Consider the following 25,341-nt stretch of genomic DNA (forward strand, 5'->3'; position numbering starts at 1 on the left):
TTCTCAATTTTAGTTTCAAAAACTGCTGTTATTTAAGTGATAACACTTTTGCACAAGTGGAAGCTTTATAGAATAATAATTCTCAGAAATGTTTTATAAAGTTTATTTAAATATTAATCTTGAGTGCATTATTTACATTTTATTATTCTCTTTAAATAGTAAATATTGAATTTAATTTGATTAACAGTCCATTATTATAGGAATAATACTGAATTTATGTAATACTGAAACTGTTACATGACCAATTCAGAAACTGGACACATTTGAAATAGCAAAGCCATTCTATATACCAGAGCAGCAACCTATTTTAAGACAAATGTGAAAGTAACTTGAATATATTTTTAATTGATATATTTCTTTAACATGTGAAAAAGGAATTTTAAACATAGTTATATTGATCCTTCTTAGAGGCAAATAGTTAATACATATAAACTTAAATATATAAATTTGTTGCATATATATACATTTTAAATTTATTTATTTTTTAATTTATTTATTTTTTTGTTTTTGAGTTGGGTCTTTGCTGCTGTCTGCGAGCTTTCTCTAATTGCGGCGAGCCGCAGCTACTCTTCGTTGTGGTGCGCAGGCTTCTCACTGCAGTGGCTTCTCTTGTTGCGGAGCACGGGCTCTAGGCATGCGGGCTTCAGTAGTTGTGGCATGCGTACTCAGTAGTTGTGGCTCGCGGGCTCTAGAGCACAGGCTCAGTAGCTGTGGCGCACGGGCTTAGTTGCTCCGCGGTGTGTGGGATCTTCCTGGCCCAGGGCTTGAGCCCGTGTCCCCTGCATTGGCAGGCAGATTCTTAACTGCTGCGCCACCAGGGAAGCCCAGCATATATTTTTTATGGGATTTATGTTGTTAATTTTGATGTATACCCTTAGAAACTTGTCCTTCAAGAGTAAAGGAATAGTAATTTGATTCATAAAATTTCTTTATGAGAAACAGAATTAGAAGTCTCAAGTGAAGCAATAATATGGAATAAAATAAATTTAAATCCTTTTATTTAGAGTGGGTTTTCAAAGACTGTCCCCATATGCATTTATACCCATCTGAATTTTTGTACTTAATTCACTGAGTTATAAACAGCTGTTTATGACCATTTCTTCCACTGAATAAGGTATCACTGAAATAACAAAACGTTAACCTTAATTAACACCTGTATCCTTGGCTCCATGGAGCCTAGTACATAGTGAGGACCAACTCTTCTTGTTGTTGTTGAACTGAATTTATAAATGATAATTCAGGGCATTCTGATAAACAAAGAGATACATTTTCTAGTTAGGCATGATAAATTTTTCTGTAAAATGAAAAATCATTTGCTTTTTCCAGCTACACAATAGAACTTCTTTCCCCAGTGCTCACCCTGAAGATGAATTAATCTCCTAAAGGACAAGAAGACACTTGGTTAATTATTTCCCCAGTATGTAAAATGAACACATTACCTGGAAAAGACAAACTCTGCTGAACATGGGGTAAGATTAAGTCCAATGTACATAGAACTCAGAAACATCTGGCATTCATGAAAAAGATTTAAGGCCAAGAAAACTCAGCTCATGAGATTTCAGAAGGAGGAAAGAAGTTTCATCGCTAAAAACCTCTTACTAAGATATTCCTTATGTCTTGCTGAGTACTTTTTGAGCTAATAATACCCCTTCCTCACTCAGTCTATTTGTAAGAAGCAAATGCTGAACTAGTAGAGTCTAGAATTATATTATCAGGAAAAGTTATAATTTCCTCAAAATTATTTTCTTAAATCAACTAACCTGTTGAAATATCTCACAGTTACACTTAAAAATACTTTTATTATGGAATATTATAAACATGCTAAATTGGAGAAAATATTGAATACCTGGTTACCTGCCACTCAGCTTTATCAACTCTTTATATTTTGAAAAATATATTCCAAAATTTAATAACACATTAGATAGAGTTGAAGCCCCCCCTTTGTGCCCTTCTTGCTCAGAGTTAATAATCCTGATTTTGAAGTTTATCATCCCAACATTCCATTTTAAAAAATACGTTCTGATTTACTTATCTATTTTTGTGGCATCTGCTAGTTATCACCCCAAAACAGACTCTTCTTTGTCCATTTTTCTACTAAGTTGTTTGATTTTTTTTTCTATTTTTGGTAGGAGTTCTTTATATATTCTAGATATATATAGTCAATTATTATAGTCAATCTATTAGTCAATTATTTTTGATGCAAATATTTTCTCCCAGTCTGTGGTCCGCCTTTTCACCTTTCTATGGTGCTTATTGTTGACTAGAAGTTTTAAATTTTAGTGGAGTCAAGTGTATCCAACTTTACCTTTATACTTTAAACTTTCATATCTTGTATAAGAGAGTCTTCCTTTTCCCAGGTTCACAAAGATAATCCTCTATATTTTCTTCAAGAAGTTCTAAAGTTTCACTTTAAACTTAGAACACTGACTCTATGGAATTTATGTTTATGTTCAGAGAGGTAGGTACCTAATTTTATTTTACTTTCCACAAAGATCATCAATTGTCTCATCCCTGTTTACTGACTAGACCATCTTTTTTCCACTGATTTTCGGTGTCAACTCAATGGTATATCAAGTCTCCATGTATGTTCTAGACTTTCGACTTTGTTCCATTTGTCTGTTTGTCTATATAATAAATTAGTGAATAGTTCTTTTGACTAGAGGCAGGTATACATAAAGGGAAGTAATGGAAAATCAGATTGGAAAGCTAGACTAAGTAGAGTTCCAACAGAACCTTGAATACTATTAATGGTCTCCCACCAGCCCTCAAATCTAGTCAGGAAGCAGTCATCCATCTACAGCAGGGGTCGGCAAATTACGGCCTATAGGCTAAATCCAGTCTGACATCTGTTTTTCTAAATAAATATTTATCAGAATACATTTATTTTTGTATTATCCATGGCTACTCTGACTGCAATGGCAGAACTGAATAGCTATGACAGAGATCATATGGCCCCCTAACCCTAAAAGATTTCCTACATGGTCCTTTACAGAAAATATTTGCCAACCCCTGATCTAGAGACCTGACCAAAATCTCAGCATAGATTCCATGGCTCTAATGCCTCCTTATGGCCTACATAATTCTGCTGCCATAACCAAAGTAGTCAGTTTTGGCAGACAATGACAGATAAAATTCTTATCTCGGACATTATAAAATAGGGCTATACCCCTTTTCTTTAAATTTATTTTAAGGAATTTATAAAAGACATTCTCATCTGGCAAGGGGGTGGGGGGGGGGAGAACTGGGTGAAGGTGGTCAAAAAGTACAAACTTCTAGTTATAAGATAAATAACAGGGATGTAATGTACAACATGATTAATATAATTAGCACTCATGTATGTTATATGTGAAAGTTGTTAGGAGTTCTAAGAGTTCCTAAGAGTTCTCATCACAAGAAAAAAGTATTTTTTTCTTTCTCTTTTATTTTGTATCTACAGGAGATGACAGATATTCACTGGACTTATGTGGTAATCATTTCATGATGCATGTAAGTCAAATCAGTATGCTCTATACCTTAATTATACAGTGCTATATATCAAATATATCTCAATAAAACTGGAAGAAAAAACGCAAAAAAAAAAAAAAGACATTCTCATCTACATTGACGGCATAATTTTACCTTCAGAACTATGACAAAACTTAAAATGTAATTGCATACATTTGTTAATTATTCTGGAGACTGAAGCAGGCCCATTAAACTCTGAAATTTCAGACTTTAAATGAGTCTTTGGCATGTGTTAGTTCTCAAAAAACAATACAGTTTGACTCACTTCCTTACAAATAATGCTGTCATTGGGTTAGGACGTAATCTTGTTTCGGCTTTCATAAAAATTTGATACAAGAAAATATTCATTTAAAAATATTTCTGGTCTTTAATAAAGCTGTAGCTATAGATGTCTATTTCATACTCAATGTTGCTTATGATGTTCTGAAGGATAAACTACCAGGAAACAGGGAGGCTTTACCTAAATCACACTGCTCAACCTACTTCACCTATAGGAAATGCCAATTCTAAGAAGAGGAACGGAGAGTATAAATGCTCACTTCCTTAGCTGGGGGAGAGAAGGGAGGAACTGAGGAAAAACCAGCAAACTGCCTAGTCTTGGATAAATAACTGAAGGGACCCAGACAATAGGCCTCCTGCATCTCCTGAGAGAAAATTCCACAGCCCAGCATTCCAGGTATCCTATTCATGGTCTCCAGATGCTAGAAGCCAGATCACAGAAAGCACCAAGACCTTAGATTAGCCGGATTCAAGGCAGCGCAGGTCGTCTCTACCTGCTATATGCATTGTTCTTGGCAGAGTGAGGAGAGGCATCCAAATGAAAGACCATAGGTTGTAAAAGGAAGTTTGAAATAATAATTTCTCGTTAGGGAAAAGCAAAATTATTTTGTGAAGAGCACGAGAAAAGGAAAAAGAATTTTGTTCCCCGCTCCTCCTCCCAATTCCCAGGTCTCTCTGGCTATGGTTTCTCCTCCCCAGAGATGAAAAAACCTGGCTGCCTGTATACACCTGATTAATGGAAACAGAGATTTTCAGAGTAGCTCCACACTCTTTAATTCTCTCCCTCAATGACTCTAGAAATGCTTGATTTGGCTGTGTAAAAGTAATTCTAGTTATAGTGATTTACATGAACTACTTTACTTACCATTTATGCCTAATTACTTCACAGCGCAATAACAATTATGCATACATTAAATGTGTCAGATTAACCTGGCTGTAAGTTTTATTTGATAACAAAAGTAAAGTGTTCATAAACGCTTATTCTTCATAGTTTGTTGCTCATATAGCATAGTCATCTGCTCATAACTTTGTCAAATTTTTACTAGAGAAAACATTTTTATGTAGGTAGGTGAAAGCAGCCTAATAGTCTGCCACCAATTTTTTCTCACTGACTAATAATTCTGGCATTTTGTGAAGAAGGTGCATTTTATTCTAACATTATGGCTTACCCTTACAGAAAGTTTCTTAGGAGTACAATTTTTTTTTAAAAAGTCCACCAAAATGAATATTTAAACATCTGCATCAAAAACAAAATCAAATGCCCATATATGCTAACTGAAATAAGTCAGACAAAGACAATACTGTATGTTCTCATTTACACGCAGAATTTTTAAAAAGCCTAATTCATAGGATGGTGGTTACCAAGGGCTGTGGGGTAGGGGAAATGGTGAAATACTGGTCAAAGGGTACAAACTCTCAGCTATAATATGAATAAGTTCTGGGAATCATGGTGATTATAATTAACAATACAGTATTATATTATATACTTGAAAGTTGTTAAAAGAGTAGATCTTAAATGTTTTTACCACAAAGAGAAACAGTAATTATGTGAAGCGATATAGGTGTTAACTAACTTTATTATGGTAATCATTTTGCAATGTGTACAGGTATCAAATCATCACATTGCACACCTTAAACTTACATATGTTATCTGTCAATAATATCTCAATAAAGCTGGGGGAAAAATCAAATGTCCATGAAATTATAAACCCTATTTACCAAAATCAAGAACTCTACATACTAACAAAGTTCTACTGCTGGAAAACCTAACAGTCCAAAGTTTCCTTCTCTGATAATCAGCATATCAGTCTTTATTTTTAGAAGAAGTAGGTCTGTGGCACCTTTAGAATCTTCAAAACTAAAGCTTTTATATATGTTTTATTCAAATTACATTTGATATTTGGGTCTTTTTCAATGTTTGAAAAACATTGAAAAACAATGATTTGGTGGGCTTAAGAAACTACAGGACAAATACTATCATAAAGAGATGTCGATCCATTTACTAAACATTCATTCACATATGCATTGGGATTTAACAAATATAAGCTTTCATTAGACACATTTGAAACTACCTGACTTGTCACATTTCCTCCTTACATAAGAATTACCCAATAAAACCAGGACCTCTAGATAGAAGGTACTGCATTTACTTACTGCTAAATAGCTATCTATTTACTAGGCAAATCCAGCATAGCCAATTTACAAATCAAAGGTGGAAGTATGGGAAAATACCCTTAAGAAGAGCCAAATAATAATTTTAAAGAAAAAAACCAGGTTGTTGAATTGGCAACCAGATAAGTTAATTTAAGGAATATTTTATTAAGGAATGGAAGTTCACCAACCCCTGTAAGATGAGCCCTAGGGATGATACAGAGTGGGGAGGAGGAAAAGGACTGTATTTCCAAAAGGGAGAGGGCTAGAAAGGGAATAAGATACAACAGTCATGAGAGAAATTTAACTTTCAGATAACAAAAAAAAATCTGGTAAGTAAAACATCTTGTTTCCTGGCTATGACACGTAACAAAGTTGTTATTTTATTTGGAAGACCTCCTGTATTGCAAACTATAATTAGGTATGCAGTACCTAAGCAATCTGTATTTTCCAAACTTTTTCCTTCTTGACTCACCCATAAACTTTTGGAAACACAGGAAAAAGAGAAAAGGTTGGCCATCAAAAGGGATAAGTCATCATCATTTCCCATAACCACTGTTCTGGATTAGCTAACACACTCTGGCTCCCACACTCACAGTCCACTTCTGAGGGAAACCGCCCTGCTCACGGGAGCCCTGGATGGCACCTTATACAGAGATCCAATCTTTGTGCTGACTAGCAGCCTCTGGAAAACTGGTGTGAAAGCTCTGGCCAAACAGGGATGAAGTGTTTGGGTGGACTGTTAGATTTTTACTCAGGAATTTAAACCACGGATACAGGAAAAGAACTGAGAAGCTGGTAGAATGAACAGAAGTGGGTAAGGGCATGGGGAAAAGGAACAAAGAGTAAGCAGATTATGTGAATGGCAGGGTTCTGGAGAATCAATGGGTACCTCCTACTACAAGTCATCAAAGCTTTCAGAGCCGCTGACACTGCTGAAAGCTGGCACAGGCTCTGTGAGGCCTGGCTGAGTGATGGAGATGCCCTTCATTGCTATTTTCTTATGTAATCTTATTCTACATCTCCATTTCTCTCTGAAACCTAAATAATTCTCTATTCCTTTTAACCAAAAGATGTTAACACAATGGCAGCCTTTTCCTTATATAAAAATAAAACTATTTCATTACACTCTGAAGTGCTTTTTAAAAAGTAAAATTACTTTCAGTAGGGTTTTTAAATAAAGTACTACTAACATATTGTTATACAATACCTTTCTTATAAAGATCTTATAATAAAAGAATATTTGTGTAGGGGGTGGGGGGAGGAGGTTTGGTCAGTCAGTTAAAGGAAAAGCAGTTTCTTAGTTTGAACAATACTCTAACTCTTATAACGATTAATGCCCCTCATGATTTGAGGATGACGCCACTGATGACAATGGCTTCTACAGCAGGATAAGGAATGGGAGTTTTCCTGGTGTCTCAGAATTTCACCAAAAACTCAAAGCTGAGGACAAGGGGAGACAGGTCCCCCTACACACTAAAGAGAGGCACTAATTGTATCCATGCAGGAATTACTTAAAAAGAGAAAAGAAAAAAGTCAAAAAACAGCCCTAAAACCAAAGTAATCAAAGCAGAAAGTTGTTAGCTGGGTAAAGAATTCTGTGGCATTTCCCCCAGATGAACTTCATGCCAAGTGCAGGGGGTCCCCAAGAGAAACATCCAAGGAGATTAGCATTAAGGAAAAAATGGGCTGGATACTCATTTAGGTGAGAAAAAAATACAGACAGCTACCAAAGCGGGGTGTGAAAGAATTCATGGAAGAACTTGACACGTGTCCCCAGGAGTATAGGGGTGCACAGGACAAAGACAGACACTGGTGCTTGCTTCTTATATCTGCAGAAGTCCAAGGGCAGGAGACTGACTGAAGCTGCCCATGCAGAAGGGGTTGGAGAAATGAGATGTGATACTTCCTGTGGCCTAAGTAGATGCCATAAAGGTGACCTGGTTAGCGCTGTCCTGAAAGGACCTCCCTAAGAAGGCTAAGTGCAAGGGCAAGGCCATCTCAGCCCCACGTAGTGGTGTGAGGTGTTCCATTAAGAGTCATAAGAGGTCAGTCACAGAGTGGAGCAGCAGGGACGTCCTCATGGGAGTCCTGAAGAATCCACCCAGTGCCCCCCACAGAAAGCTAGCATGTCAGCATCTACCACACAAAAGGCCCTTAACTGGTCACTTAAGACTCTGCTGTTTCACTCTAATCTTCTATCCCCCTCATTCTGACCCTAGAGAAGCCAAGCGAGCAGAGAGAGGAGAAGAAGAGAGAGAAGAAGAAGCCACTCCCTCTTCTCTGCTGCTGATCCTGGGCCAGGCCTAACCTAGAGGGAGGGAGAAGCTTTGCAATGCACACAAGTTTTCCCTTTGACTGGTATTTAGGGTCTTTTTTTTTAAATACCTCAATATGAAGCTATTTGAATCCCCCTGAAGGTGAAAGAAAGCTATGGAACATCAAGAGGTCAGAAATGGGGATCCAACAGAGCTTGTTTAAAGGAACTGGTAGGAAATTTTCAAGCTCTTTCATCATTGTACCCAACTGCATTTAATCCATTTTTAAAATGCTTACATTTTTAACTGTTCAATCTTTAATGTCACACAAACCTTACCTTAGAAAAAAGGCCTTCTGCCTCTATACTGTATCCTTTAAGGTCCTCATGTAATTCCTGCAAACACTGTATGACTCTTCTTTGATGTTCATCGTCCTTTAGCTCACGAGCTTTGATCAGAAAGTCATAGTGGTCCAGTGGTCCATGGCAAACAGCTAAAGCTTTTGAATAAACCTCTGTAGCAGCAGTTGGAGACATACTCTTGGCTGTCTGAACTGTATAGGCTATAAACAAAAATATATATATAATTTTAGACTTTCTGAAATGAAGATATTTCATAGTGCTCTACATTATTTCTTAATGGCCACATTAAAACTTTTAACCAGTTATAATTATATATATTTGAGCAGTTGTTGTAAATATCACTTTGATGAAAATAATAATATAAAACACATTTTGTAACATAAATATATTTATAAATGTCTCAGTTTAATAAACCCCAAACTCATAAGCTATCACTACAACCCCTCTTCCAGGAAAAATGGAATGTCTGCTTTGCCTCCACTCCAATGAATGAGCCACCTGGGTTCATCACATCCTTCCTCACAGCAGGGGTGGTACCTTTCTTTACATTAGGCCTAAATCTGGTTCTTCAGTACAAAGACAGAGACTTAGACACTAGTCACAAAGGGTTTTCTACTGCCTCTTTATTCGCTGTCTAAAACAACACAGCATTCAGATGTTACCACATTGAATTCAGCCCACTGCTTGCCAGACTCCTTCCCTTTTCCATCACCTTCAGGTTGAACACAAAGAGTTGAGACACAACAGAGTGTCTGTCTCAAAGCAGGGAGGTGTGTTAATCCTTTTTTTAGCTTCTTGGGGAAGAAAACTGATTGCCTGTGGTAAGGTCCAGTTATAACTCCATTCCTTATCCAGGGCAGGTTTAGTGAGCAGCAAACTGGCACATTTTTAGACAAAGATTTTACAAGGGTATTCTGCCATTGTTTCTCTTGTTTCATTGAATACCATGTTTCCTTTGTTTCAATAATATGGAAAATACTTAATTTAGGAAAAAAATTAACAGTCACAACATTATTTCCATCATTTTCTAAAAAAGGCAAAAAAAAAAATCCTTAAATATACCATGACTGTTGGGGATAGGGCAGAGCTATCCTCTAATAACTGTTCTCCCTTTCTGAATAAAGGTTTTAGCTGGGTACAAGGCTGCCTAGTGAAATATTCCATATCCTGGCCTCTCTGGCAGCCAGGATGGTCATGTGAACAATGGGATGTAAGCTGAAATGTGTGCAGCTCCGCTCTGGAGCACTTAAAGGGAAAGGGCGAATCCCACTCCTCCCCTTCCCTTCCCTCCCTCTGACTGGAAAGAAAGTGCCATGACTGCAGCTGGAAGAGCCAACCTGGCAAGGAGAGGCGCACAGAATGCTGAGCAAAGCAGAGCAAAGTTCCCTAACAATGCTGAGCTGCCAAACCAGCTCTGGACCACCTGCCTGGATTTTTATGTAAAATAAATGTCTATCTTGCTTTTCAAGCAGTGTATTTTAGGGTCTCTTTGTTACGGAGGCCTAAATTGTACCCTAACTAATACAGGGGGCTTACAGCCTGCAAAAGAGAACTGGACTAAGGGTCTCCTGGAACCCTAGGCCTCATAGGACCAAGAACAAGGCTTGGGTTCATGTTGAAGCTGGAGGCATAGGTTGAGAGTTCCATAAAGGTTTCCAGCAATTTGAGATGTTTACCAGACTGGTATAAGAAACATATTTGCCCTTGGTCCACAGTCCCTAGTACAGAGCTCATAAAACTCTTGGAATTTCCTAAGTGATAGAGTGTTTTCTGTTTATCATAATGAGCCTCTTTCCATCCCACATATGCTAATGAACTCAGCGTAGGGCCCCAAGATAACCTCAGGACATGGCTGGTCCCCAGAAAGACCAAGTGTTTAGAAAGTTGGAACTTTCAGCCCCACCCACCAACCTGGGAGGGCAGGGGAGGCTGGAGATTAAATTCTATAAACACCTTTTTTTTTTTTGTATTTGAATACTCAAAGCAGCAGCTTTACTTATAATATTTAACAGCTGGAATGAACCCAAATGTCCATCAGTTGATGAATGGGTTAACGATGGTATATCCACACAATGGAATATTACTCAGAAGTAAAAAAGATTAAACTACTGATAAATATAACAATGTAGATGAATCTTAAAAGTATTACGCTAATTGAAAAAAGCCAGAAGCAAAATTCAATTTTATATGATTACAGTATACGAAGTTCTAGAAAAAGCAAAACTTTTCTAGTGAAAGAAAGCAAATCAGTGGTTTCTAGAACCCAGGAATAAGGTTATGGGATTGGTAGCAAAGGGGTAGGAGCAAATTTTAGGGGTGATGGAGATATTCTATATCATGATTATGATGGTGGTTACATGACTGTATACATTTGTCATAACTCATTGAATTGTTCACCTAAAATCAATGAATGTTATTTGTATACAAATTGTACTTCAATAAAGGTTTCACAGGAAAAAGGGAAACATTGGGCTATAGATGTGGTTTTACAAGTTAGCTTTTAAAAATTATAGGGCTTCCCTGGTGTTACAGTGGTTAAGAATCTGCCTGCCAATGAAGGGGACACGGGTTTGAGCCCTGGTCCGGGAAGATGTCACACGCTGCGGAGCAACTAAGCCCATGCGCCACAACTACTGAGCCTGTGCTCTAGAACCCACGAGCCACAACTACTGAGCATGCGTGCCACAACTAGTGAAGCCCTCACGCCTAGAGCTCATGTTCCGCAACAAGAGAAGCCACCGCAGTGAGAAGCCCGTGCACCGCAACAAAGAGTAGCCCCCGCTCGCCGCAACTAGAGAAAGCCTGCGCGCAGCAACAAAGAGCCAACTCAGCCAAAAATTAATTAATTATTTAAGTAATTTTTAAAAATTATATGTTTACATGCTTCTATAAACACTCTTGAACAATAAGATATGGAGAGCTTCCAGGATGGTGAAAACATCAAGGTGCCAGGAAGGTGACATACCCAGAGAGGGCACGGAAGCTCCACATCCCTGCTCCCATCCCTTGCCCTGTGCATCTCTTCCATTTGTCTGTTCCTGAGTTCTATGTACCCTTTATAATAAACTGATAAACATAAGTAAAGTGTTTTTTCTGAGTTCTATGACCATTACTAGTAAATTATCAAATTTAGCTAAGTATCAACCCCCTAAATTTGTAGTCAGACATGCGGAAGTGTGGGTAGCTTGGGCAGCCCATTTGCAGCCGGCCTCTGAGGTGGGGCCACTTTTGTGGGATTGGCCCTTTAACTTGGGGGATCCGATCCTACCTCCAGGTAGATCGTGCCAGAACTGAATTGACAGATACCCATTAGTGTTGGAGGATTTGAGAATCTCACAACCAGGGAAAATGCTCTTTTCCACTCCCTGGAATCAACCAAGTAAGAAACCTAAGATAATACTAATTTCCTTCTCCTCCATCCCATAAACCCTTTCCCCAGCCCTCAACCAGGTCCTCAGCCAATCAATCATCAGTGCTATTCAATTTTACATCCTAAATACTCTCTAATCCATTCCCTCCTCCCATCTTCACACAACCACTCCAGCTGGGCCTCTTATTGTCTCTGGCTTGGCCTCCCTGCTTCTGATCGCCTCCTGCCTCACATTTACCACGACCACACCACAATCTCTAAAAATATCTTCCATCAACTACAGGGATGATCTTGCTAAAATCTCAATGTGATTTTATCAATATTTTGCTTAAAATTCATCTCATTGTTTAAAGGCGTGGTTTTCTTTTTTTTTTTTTAAGGGAAACAGTTTTTTTCTTTGGCTGTGCCAGGTCTTAGTTGCAGCACGCAGGATCTTTAGTTGCGGCATGTGAACTCTTAGTTGCGGCATGTGGGATCTAGTTCCCTGACCAGGGATCGAACCCGGACCCCCTGCACTGGGAGCACAGAGTCTTAGCCACTGGGCCACCAAGGAAGTCCCTAAAGGAGTGGTTTTCAAATGCAATTTTAACAGCAGCACCTTTTTCTATACAAAACTTTCCATCGGATCCCAGATTTATTTAAGAGAAAAGAAGAGGGAGTAACAAAGTCCTGACCTCTTCACATCTCCCTCATTCCCACGCCCATACCAGCCCATTTCCAAAGCAGCCCCTAAGGCCACTTCCCCACCTTATAGAATCACATTAAGTAAGAATAGTGTGCAGAAAAGAGTTAACACAGCAGGCCTGAGACTACGGTCCTTAGCAATGCCTGCTTGCAAAAATGGGCCCTTGACTGGGAACTTGGGTTCCCATCATTCCCAGAAATGGTAAGAGTGACTCACTGTGCCTAAATGTTTGTATCGTATACAAACAATGTGATTTATGCTGAACACCTCGTTTCCTTCTATAAGTCTGTAATTTTGGCACATGCTAGGCAGAGGGTGCCTAAGTAACCACCGCTCAACTCTAGGCATTGAGCCTATAATGAGCTTCCCTAATAGACAACATTTCACACCTGTTGTCACAGTAAGTTGCTGGAAGAATTAAGCATGTTCTGTTTGACTCTCCTGGGAGAAGACGCTTGTAAGCTTGTGCCTAATCTTCTCTGAACGTTGTCCCACACGCATTTTCCCTTTGCTACTTGTGCTCTGTATCCTTTCGCTATAATAAATCGTAGCTGTGAGTATAACCATATGCTGAGTCCTCTGAGTCTCCCTAGTAAATCACCAAACCTGGGGGTAGTCTTGGGGATTCCCAACATAGATAGTGTCCTCATTCTGAGGTTCAAGGAATCCATAATAGGGGCACAGCCTGCATTTTCAGACTACTCCCCCTCTACTCTCCAAAATGCATCTATGTTTTCAATACAAGAAATGACTGAGTACCACCACATGTAATGGGTAATAGGGAATATCAAAGTTGACTTGTTTTAAGTGCGGATGGAAGAACAAAAAAATTGCAGCAGTAATGTATCAAGATCAACTGGAAATAGCAAGTAAAATGAATTTGGGTACAGAGAAACTGGTTATGAAACTATTCTAAGTGGGAATAATACAGGCCCAAATTAGGATGGCAACAGCAGAAATGTTAGGAAGCGGGGTAGAATGGAAAATGCAAAGGTAGATTCAATAATGTGGGTTGCCTTCTAGTCAAACTGGATTGCTCACCATATCTCAAACATTTTCCATTCTTTCATTTCATAACCATGCCTTTGTTCACACATTGTCCCAACTGGATAGCCTCCTCCTCCAACCCTCTGCCAGCCTAATTTCTCCTCCACAAATCTCAACTCACCCTCAGCTCCCTACCATCAGATTTCCAAACTCACCTGTATCTACCCCATTCTCTTTTCTTTCTGCAGTTACAGCTTAAGAGCTATTTCTCATTCCATCAAGGGCTATTAATGCCTTCACTCATCCTCTAATCAGTGGATTAATTTTTTGGAAAAAAAATCATGACCCAATATACACACAAATATACATAACTGAAAAACAAGTTTCATGAAGTAATAACTAATTTAGTAAAAGTATGAAATAGTAAGAAAAAAGGATTTTTCTATGCATGATATTCTCTGGTATTTTATACACATATATTTTTATTATTCACATCTAAAGAACCACTAGATTTAGTTATACTAAATGCCTTATATGATACTTATTTACCTTTTTGTTTTCTGTCCCCATCAGAACATATGCTCTTTTTTTTTTTTTTTTTTTTTTAATTTTATTTATTTATTTATTTATGGCTGTGTTGGGTCTTCGTTTCCGTGAGAGGGCTTTCCCTAGTTGCGGCGAGCGGGGGCCACTCTTCATCACGGTGCGCGGGCCTCTCACTATCGTGACCTCCCTTGCTGCCGAGCACAGGCTCCAGACGCGCAGGCTCAGCAATTGTGGCTCACGGGCCCAGTTGCTCCGCGGCATGTGGAATCCTCCCAGACCAGGGCTCGAACCCGTGTCCCCTGCATCTGCAGGCAGACTCTCAACCACTGTGCCACCAGGGAAGCCCAGAACATATGCTCTTTGAGGGCAACAGTGCCTGACATGATTGGTGCTTATTAAACATTTCTTGAATCCCCTCCCTTCTTACATTTTCAGAGATGTCATTCTCTTCATTAATCACCTCTGTACTATATCATCTCCCTTCCCCTCTCTACTAGTTTTTTTCATATCAGCTCAACCCTCTCCTCTTAAAATAATAACAACAACAACAAACAACCTCCTTGACTTGACACCTGCTCTCCCTCCTTCCCTTCATAGCCAAACCACTTGAAAGAGTTGCCTTTACTTTTTCTGGCCATCCCCTCACATCCTGCTCATTTCTCAACCCACTATAATCAAGTTTTTACTGAGATGGCTTCTGCCAAGTTCACCCAATGCCTTTTTTAAAAAAATATTTATTATTTATTTATTTATTTATTTATTTATTTATTTTTGGCTGCGTCGGGTCTTAACTGCAGCCCGCAGGATCTTCATTGAGGCATGCAGGATCTTTCGTTGCGGCATGTGGGCTTCTCTCTAGTTGTGGCACGTGAGCTCCAGAGCCCACGGGCTCCCTAGTTGTAGTGCATGGGCTCCAGAGCACATGGGATCAGCAGTTGCAGCACGTGGGCTCTGTAGTTGCGGTGCACCGGCTAACTGTGGCGCGCGGGCTTAGTTGCCCTGTGGCATGGGGGATCCTAGTTCCTCGACCAGGGATAGAACCCGCGTCCCCTGCATTGGAAGGCAGATTCTTAACCTCTGGACTACCAGGGAAGTCCCCACCCAACTCCTATTGTTACCAAATCCAGTAGCTATTCCTCAGTCTTCATATTCCTGTTTACAATTATAAAATGTCTAATTTTTAAAGTTATTCATAGGAACCATCAGGACTGTGGGCAAAGTACATTGTTTCTATTGGGATCTGGCTTTGGAGAGGCTTAAAGTCTTTTGCTTCCACTTTTATTTTTACTAACCCAACATCTTTATTGAGTAGTTTATACTTCATTCACATTTCTCAAAAAAGAAAACCAAGTTACACTGAAGATGAGGCATCACTTCAGGCAATCATCAGACATAAAAAGAGAATCATGGGTTATCTAGTACTGCATATAAGAAGCATATAAGTTGCCATTCTATCCCAACAACAAGTAAAAAGCTGAAAAATCAACGTACCTTCTCAGATCCATAAGAGAAGGAAGGACACAGGACAAACTGCTGCCCCCAAGATTGAAAAGAAAGTGATTGGTGTAAATGAACCAATTAAAAGATTGTCAGAGTGGCTCAAAACCCAAGACTCAATTACATGTTGACTAAAATAAACTCACTTTAAATTCAAAGACACATACATATGAAAAGTAAATGGATGGATACAGCAGAAACTAACACAACATTGTAAAGCAATTATAATCCAATAAAGATATTTTTAAAAAACAGATGGAAAAAAATACACCATGCTAACACTAATCAAAAGAAAGCAAGAGTAGCTATATTAATTTCAGACAGACCAGACTTCAAAGCAAAGAAAGTTATCAGAGATACAGAAGGATGTTACATAAAGATAAAAGAGTTGATTCCCCAAGAAGACATAACAATCGTTAATGTATATGCACCTAACAACAGACCATCAAGTTAAACTATATGAGGTAAAAACTGATAGAACTATAAGGAAAAATAGATGAATCCACTATCATAGTTGGAGACTTCAGTACCCCTCTAGCAGAAATGGACAGATCCAGTAGGCAGAAAATCAGTAAGGACTTAGTTGAACTCAACAACACCATCAATCAACTGGCTAAACTTGACATCTATAGAATAATTCATCCAACAACAGCACAATACACATTATTCTCAAGCTCACACAGAACATTCACCAAGATAGATCACATTCTGGGTCACAGAACACACCTTACCAAAGTTAAAAGAACAGAAATCATACAATGTCTGCCATCAGACCACAATGGAATTAAACTAGAAATCAATAACAGAAAGATAAATGGAAAATTCTAAAAGATGCAGAGACTATGGGACTTCCCTGGTGGCACAGTGGTTAAGAATCCGCCTGCCAATGCAGGGGACACAGGTTCGATCCCTGGTCCAGGAAGATCCCACGTGCCACAGAGCAACTAAGCCTGTGTGCCACAACTACTGAGCCTGCGCTCTAGAACCCGCAAGCCACAACTACTGAAGCCAGCACGCCTTAGAGACCATGCTCCGCAACAAGAGAAGCCACCGCAATGAGAAGCCCGCACACCTCAACGAAGAGTAGTCCCTGCTCGCCGCAACTAGAGAAAGCCTATGCGCGGCAATGAAGACCCAACGCAGCCAAAAAAAAAAAATTTTTTGAATTTAAAAATAAAATAAAATATGCAGAGACTAAACAACACACTTCTAAATAACATATGGGTCAATGAAGAAACCTCAAGATAAATGTAAAAATTCTTTGAGTTAAATGAAAATGGAAGCACAATTTATCAAAATTTGTGGGATGCAGCAAAAGCAGTGATTAAAGGCAAATGTATAGCAATGAATGCATATATTAGAAAGAAGAAAGATCTAAAATCAATCATCTAAGTTTCCACCTTAAGAAACTAGAAAAAGAAAATTAAATCCAAAGTAAGCAGAAGAAAAGAAATAAGAGCAGAAATCAGTGGAACTGAAAACAACAGAGAAAATCAATGAAACCAAACACTGGCTCTTTGAAAAGATCAATAAAATTGATAAGCCTCTGGCCAGGCTAACAAGGAAAAAGGAGAGAAGACACAAATTGCTAATATCAGAAATGAAAGAGGGATATCACTATAGATCCCATGGACATTAAAAGGATAACAAAGGAATACTATGAACGACTCAACCCATAAATTTGAGAACCTAGGTGAAATGGACAAATTCCTTGAAAGACACAATCAGTCAAAATTCACACAAGAAGAAACAGACAATCTAAATAGGTCTGCATCTATTAAAGAAACTGAATCAATAATTAATAGTCTTCCAAAATAGAAAGCATCAGGCACAGATGGGTTCACTGATGAATTCTACCAAACATTTAAAGAATTATACTAATTCTCTACAATCTCTTTCAGAGGATTAGAAGCAGAAGGAATACTTCCTAACTCATTCTATGAGGCCAGCATTTCCCTAATACCAAAATAAGACAAAGACGTTACAAGAAAAGAAAACTACACCAATATCTCTAGTGAACGTAGACGCAAAAATCCCTAACAAAATACTACCAAATCAAATCCAACAATGTATAAAAAGAATTACACACTATAAACAAGTGAGAATTATCCCAGGAATGCAAGGCTGGTTCAACCTTTTTTCTTTCTTTTTTTTTTGGCTGTGCCGCATGGCATCCAGGATCTTAGCTCCCTGACCAGGGATCGAATCCATGCCCTCTACAGTGGAATCATGGAGTCTTAACCACTGGACCACCAGGGAAGTCCCTGGTTCAACATTTTAAAATGAATTAATGTAATCCATCGCATCAACAGACTAAAGAAGAAAAATCACATGATCAGATCAATAAATGCAGAAAAAGCATCTGACAAAAACTTATACACATTCATGATAAAAACTCTCAGTAAACTAGGAATAGAGGGAACTTCCTCATCTTGATAAAGAATACCTACAAAAAACCAACAGTGAACATCATACTTAATGGTAAGAAACTAGATGTTTCCCACTAAGATCAAGAACAAGGCAAGGATGTCCCCTCTCCTCACTCCTTATCAACATAGTACTAGATAAATCCATAAGAGAAGAAAAGGAAATAAAAGGTATACAGATTGAGAAGGAAGATATAAAATGGTCTGTTCCCAAATGACATGGTCATCTATACAGAAAATACAAAAGAATCACTAAAATAACTCCTGGGACTAACAAGTAATTATAGTAAGGATACAAGGTTAATATACAAAAGTCAACTGCTTTCATATATGCCTGCAATGAACAAGTGGAATGTGAAATTTAAAACACAATACCAGAAAAAAAAAAAAAAAAACACAATACAAGGACTTCCCTGATGGTCCAGTGGGTAAGACTCCGTGCTCCCAATACAGGAAGCCCAGGTTCGATCCCTCGTAGGGGAACTAGATCCTGCATGCATGCTGCAACTAAGAGTGCACATGCCACAACTAAGAAGTCCACATGCCACAACTAAGAAGTCCGCATGCTGCAACTAAGAGTCTGCATGCCGCAACTAAGAAGTCCGCATGCTGCAACTAAGAAGCCCGCATGCCATAACTCTGAGCTCCCATGCCACAACTAAAGATCCCACATGCCACAACAAAGGATCCTGCATGTTGCAACTAAGACCTGGCACAACCAAAATCAATCAATCAATCAATAAATATATTTTTTTAAAAAACACAATACCATTTACGTTAGCACCCCCTAAAAATGAAATACTTTGGTATAAATCTAACAAAATATGTACAAGATCTATATAAACAAAACTACAAAACTCTGATGAACAAAATCAAAGAACTTAAAAATGGAGAGATATTCCATGTTCATGTATAGGAAGACTCAATATTGTCAAAATGTCAGTTCTTCCCAACTTGATCTATAGATTCAACGGAATCCCAATTAAAATCCTAGCAAGTTATTTTGTGGATACTGACAAAATAATTCTCAAGTTTAAATGAAGAAGCAAAAGACTCAGAATAACCAACACAATACTGAAGGAGAAAAACAAAATTGGAGGACTGACACTACCCAACTTTAAGACCTACTATAAAGCTACAATAATCCTGACAGTGTGGTATTGCCAAAAGAATAGACAAATAGATCAATGGAACATAACAGAGTCCAGAAATAGGCCCACATAAATATAGCCAATTGATCTTTGACAAAGGAGCAAGGGCAATACAATGGAGCAAAAGATAAGTCTTTTCAACAAATGATGCTGGGACAACTGGACATCCACATGCAAAAAAAAATGAATCTAGACACAGACCTTAAACCCTACACAAAAATTAACTCAAAATGCATCATAGATCTAAATGTAAAAGAAAAAACTATAAAACTCCTAGAAGATAACATGGGAGAAATACAGGAGACGTAGGAGAAACCTAGATGAGCTTGGGTATAGCTTTGACTTTTTAGATACAACACCAAAGGCACAATCCATGAAAGAAATCATTGAAAGCTAGACTTCATTAAATTAAAAACTTCAGTTCTGCAAAAGACAATGCCATGATCTCAAAAGACAAACCACAGACTGGGAGAAGATATTTGCAAAAGACCCATCTCATAAAGGACTATTATCCAAAATATACAAAGAACTCTAAAAACTCACAGCAAGAAAACAATCTGATTAAAAACTGGGCCAAACGGGACTTCCCTGGTGGCACAGTGGTTAAGAATCCGCCTGCCAATGCAGGGGACACAGGTTCGAGCCCTGCTCTGGGAAGATCCCACATGCCACGGAGCAACTAAGCCCGTGCGCCACAACTACTGAACTTGTGCTCTAGAGCCTGCGAGCCGCAACTACTGAGCCCACATGCCGCAACTACTGAAGCCCACGCGCCTAGAGCCCATGCTCCGCAACAAGAGAAGCCACTGCAATGAGAAGCCCGCGCACTGCAACGAAGAGTAGCCCCTGCTTGCTGCAACTAAACAAAGCCCACACGCAGCAATGAAGACCCAACGCAGCCAAAAATAAAACTAAAGTAAAATAAAATAAATTTAAAAAAAAACAACTGGGCCAAAGACTTTAACAGAAACCACACCAAAGAAGATATACAGATGACAAAGAAGCATATGAAAAGATCTCCACATCATATGTCATCAGGGAAATGCAAATTAAAAGAACTATGAGAAGGAATTCCCTGGTGGTCAGCAGTTAGGACTTGGCACTTTCACTGCAGGGCCCAGGTTCAATCCCTGGTCAGGGAATGCAAGCTATGTGACATGGCCAAAAAAAATGAGATACCACTACACACCTATTAGAATGGCCAAAATCCCAAACACTGACAAATGCTGCCCAGTATGTGGAACAATAGGACCTCTCTTTCCTGGTGAGAATGCAAAATGGTACAGCCACTTTAGAAGACAGTTTGGCGGTTTCTTACAAAACTAAACATACTCTTACCATACAATCCAACAATCATTATCCTTGGTATTTACCCAAAGAAGCTGGAAATTTATGTCCACAAAAAAACCTGCACACACATATTTATAGCAGTTTTATTCATAATTGTCAAAACTTGGAAGCAACAAAGATGTCCTTCAGTAGGAGAATGGATAAATAAACCGGTACATCCAGACAATGGAATATTATTCAGCACTAAAAAGAAATGAGTCTATCAAACCTTGAAAACACATGGAAAAAACTTAAACGCACATAACTAAGTGAAAGACCAATTTGAAAAAGCTACATACTGTAAGGTCCTATATTCTAATTATATGACATTCTGGAAAAGGCAAAACTATTGACAGTAAAAAGATCAGTAGTAAACAAAGGGAGGGGGTAGGTAGGAAGAAGGTGTGAATAGGCAGAGCACAGAGGATTTTTAGGATAGTGAAAATACCCTAAAATATACACTAATGTGCATATGTGTCATTGTACATTTGTCCATATTCGTAGAATGTACTACACCAAGAGTGAACCCCATTGTAAACTATGGACTTTGGATGATGATGCTGTGTCAATGTAGGTTCATCGACTGTAACAAATGTACCTCTCTGGTATGGGATGTTGATAATTGGGGAGTATTGATAACAGGGGACATGTGGGGGGCAGGAGGTATATGGGAAATCTCTGTACCTTCCTCTGAATTTTGCTGTGAACCTAAACTGCTCTAAAAAATATCAGTCTTTAAAAAAAAAAAAAAAATCAGTCTTTTTAAAAAGAAAAGGAAAGAGAGAATCAGTCAGGCAAGACACTCAAGGCTGAGAGATTGGCCAGCTTAGGCCTGGACAGCAGCTGTATAAATTGAATCACAAAAGACTTCTCAAAAGCTGCACTAAATTAAATCTGTTACTGCATCAGTGTACACAAATTATGTGATGCTGCTGCCATATTATTTTGATTTGTATTAATTTGTCTTATTGTACTCCAAATGGACAGTGGGAAAATGCCATTCTGAAGATCCACAAACTAATCTACAAACATAAATGGAAGATTTTAGAGTCACAAAAAGTCTGAGCTGTTCTAGTACTTCAATTTTGTACCGTATTTCACTACTTTTTCCTAAACAAAGTTTAAGGAAGATCCCACTATACTCCATAGCCCACTTGTTATAAGATTTAGTCAATATCATGATGTCTTAGCATCTGAATAATCTATTATAACTTTCTAGATAGTATTTTAACAAATACTTCAATTTTTCTCCCCAAGGAAAATAAATGAGTTTCCCCAGGCTTTGAGTGTATTTGTTATTACTTCAATTTCCCCTGCTCCAACTTTTTTTTGAAGTGAACATAACCTCCAGATTTTATTGTCTTCACAATAAAAAGATGAAGTTTAGAACTGGAGTACTTAGCCCTTTCTCTTATCTCCTCCCAGTTCAAAATGCTTGCTGGTCTTAACAGTCAGTACTCTCTAACTCTGCAGCACTTTCTAGGCTCAATGCATTCAAGCCTCAGCACAATCTCCACTTGTAGTTTTAGCCTTTTTTCCAGAAAAGCAGCTTAGTCTGCTTCCTGTCATAAGACCGCTTTCCCTGGGCATTCAGAGAGTCCTTGCCCTTCTTGTCCTGTGTCACTCTGTGGGTTTAATGCTTGGCACGCTTCTTACAGTTAGTTTGGCAAGTTTCAGGGATATACGCCACGTTTGTCTGTTTGTGGGGGTGCTATCGGCAGGGGAAGAAGCGATTTCCCCCAATATTTAAGTTTTCATCTGAAGACAGAGGTTTAGAACAAAAAAATTCTTCTGAAGTTCTCCAGTCTTACAGTCTATGCTAATATGTTCCACTTAAACAATCTCATGGCATTAATAAGTAATATAATAGGGACTTCTCTGGTGGTCCAGTAGTTAAGACTCCTTGCTCCCAATGCAGGGGGCCCAGGTTCGATCCCTGTTCAGGGAACTAGATCCTGCATGCCACAACTAAAAGATCCCACACGCTGCAACGAAGATCCTGTGTGCCACAGCTAAGACCCGGCGCAGCCAAATAAATAAATAAATATTAAAAATAATAATAATAAGTAATATAATAAACCACATTTATGCTCTTCTTAATGGCACATGGTAACCTATAACACAGAAAGAAGAGGCAACTCAACAGCAACAATTACAAAAGAAATTAGAAAAAGGCAAATTGTCACTAACAGCCCTAACAAGAATTGTTATATACACGTAGGTTTTTTTTTTTTTTAAACAAGGTCTTGACTTGGGGTCCATGACAAGTCAATTGGCAGGGAATGGGGGGGATGGTCTGAGAGCCCTCTGAAATTAAAAGAAAATTGTTTGTGTGTATGTGTGTATGTTTGTGCATTTCTTCTGAGGTAAGATCTCTAAATATACTACAGATTCCTTCAGATTTTCAAACAAGTGAACAAAAACTGATTAAGAACCACTGTTTTAAAAATAATTGTCAAAACAATTTTAGAAGGAAATTCTATTAATAGCATCTCACATTTATTGAGCACCTACTGTGTGCCAGGGACTAGGTTAAGTAACTTAACATAATTACTTGTTTTACTCCTCACAATAATCCTATTATACAAATAACTTAAAAATCCATGGATATGGACTTATATATACTGCCAAATGTAAAACAGATAGCTAGTGGGAAGCAGCCGCATAACACAGGGAGATCAGCTCCTTGCAGTGCTTTGTAACCACCTAGAGGGGTGGGATAGGGAGGGTGGGAGGGAGACGTAAGAGGGAGGAGATATGGGGATATATGTATGCATATGGCTGATTCACTTTGTTATACAGCAGAAACTAACATACCATTGTGAAGCAATTATACTCCAATAAAGATGTTAAAAAAAATAATTTAAAAAAAAATCCATGGATAAATCTGTTCATTGATTCATTCACTCAGGTTTCTTAAGAACCAACTATATAGCTCAGGCACTATTCATGTCACTGGTGAAACAACAATTAAAAACAAATTTCTTTCCTTATGGAGCCTTCCCTCCAGTCAAGGGGAAGAGAGACAAAAAATTAAATAAAGAGCAACAACAGATCACATAATAATCAGTATGATGGTGAAAATAAAACAGAGTGATATCCTAGGACCTCTGACCAACAGCATGGCATCCCCAGGGAGCTCAACAGAAGTACGGAATCTCAGGCCCTACCCTAGGGGTCTGAATCAAAATTTGCATTTTTAACAAAATACATAGGTGTTTCATATGCACACTGAAGACTGAGAAGCACCATGCTAGGGAATGATTGAGGACTCCTATAGATTATGAGGAAAAGCTTTCCTGTGGAAGTGACATAAGTTGACACCTGAATGCCCAAAGGAGTCAGCCCTGAGGAAGATCTGGGAGAACTTCCCAGGCAGAGCGAAGAGCTCTGGCAAAAACCCTAAAGTGAAAATGGAAATAAGCTTCACATTTTTAAAGAAAGAAAAGAAAGTTTACGTGGCTGATTTAAATGAACAAGGTGAAAAATAATAAAAATAAATAAATAAATAAATAAATGAATGAATCAATGAATGAATGAACAAGGTGGAGTATGTTACAAGGAGGTGAAGTTGGAAAGGAGAGGAAGGACCAGATCATGTAGTGTCTTGTAAGCCATGGTAAATAGTGTGAATTTGATAGGATTAAGATCAAGTAGAAGGTTTTGATCAGGGGTGTGTCACAATTTGTTTTTTAAAAGATTAATCTGGGACTTCCCTGGTGGTGCAGTGGTTAAGAATCCGCCTGCCAATGCAGGGGACATGGGTTTGAGCCCTGGTCCGGTAAGATCCCACATGCTGCGGAGCAACTAAGCCCTTGTGCCACAGCTGCTGAGCCTGCGCTCTGGAGCCCGCGTGCCACAACTGCTGAAGCCCGCGCGCCTAGAGCTCGTGTTCCAAAACAAAAGAGGCCACCGCAAGGAGAAGCCCGCATGCAGCAACGAAGAGTAGCCCCCAGTCGCCGCAACTAGAGAAAAGCCCACGCACAGCAATGGAGACCCAACACAGCCAACAATAAATAAATAAAAATAAATCAAAAAAAAAAAAAGATTAATCTGTTTGTAGAAAATAAGATAATAGGAATGCAAAAGGAAAGCAGAAATGGAGGAATAGTATGGTATTCAATAATGCTATTATATATTATATATAATATACATATATTTTTATATATGTATGTAGTTTTATATTGTATGGAATTCAATAAAACTATTATACATATATATATAAAATACATATATATGTAAATTTTTTTTTAAGTGGAAGCAGAGAGACTAGTTAGGAAACTCTTAACAATAGTACAGTTCAGAGATGTCTATGATTTGGACCAGAGAGTTAGCACTGCAAGTTGCAGGTTAAGTAAACTAACCAAGATCATATAGTTAATAACAACAGCAGCAACAATCGCTAACCTTTAGTGGGTACTCACTAAGTGCCAGGTACTTTTCTAAGTACTTTACATACCTTCATTCATTTAATCTTCACAACCACCCTATGATGTAGGTACTAACATATTCCGACCTTAAAGGTGAAGAAACTGAGGCACAGAGGGACTAAGTAAGTAACCTGTCCATGTTCCCATAGCTAGGTAGTGGCAGAGCCAGCATTTGTACCTACAGGTCCAGCAGGGAGGCAGGATGTTATAGTGGAAGCAGCATGGGCTCTGGAGTCATACCCTCCAGATTTATCTCCTGACTCCACCATTTTGACTCTGGATCATGGCAGCTTGGGCACATGATCACCATCCTAGCCAATGATGCCTAAGAGGAAGTCAGCTTCTGCCAAAGTTTCTCCTGATACT

At 38.6% G+C, this 25,341-nt stretch overlaps 1 protein-coding gene across 5 annotated transcripts in view; it reads right to left on the minus strand.

Moving 5' to 3' along the window:
• The window catches only part of AFG1L (AFG1 like ATPase), a 224,103-nt gene that overhangs the window by 162,163 nt on the left and 36,599 nt on the right, over positions 1-25,341 (minus strand). For 4 of the 5 annotated variants that reach the window (XM_082475319.1, XM_082475318.1, XM_082475317.1 and 1 more), the window contains one exon: positions 8,531-8,754. In XM_082475319.1, the coding sequence (XP_082331445.1) occupies positions 8,531-8,728 (198 nt within the window). In that variant the 5' untranslated portion in view covers positions 8,729-8,754. Of the gene's footprint in view, positions 1-8,530; positions 8,755-25,341 lie in introns of those variants that run through there. The other variant, XM_082475320.1, reaches the window with a different exon arrangement.

This window comes from Balaenoptera physalus (genome assembly GCF_965194825.1).
Source record: "Balaenoptera physalus genome assembly, chromosome: 9".
Lineage (NCBI taxonomy): Eukaryota > Metazoa > Chordata > Mammalia > Artiodactyla > Balaenopteridae > Balaenoptera > Balaenoptera physalus.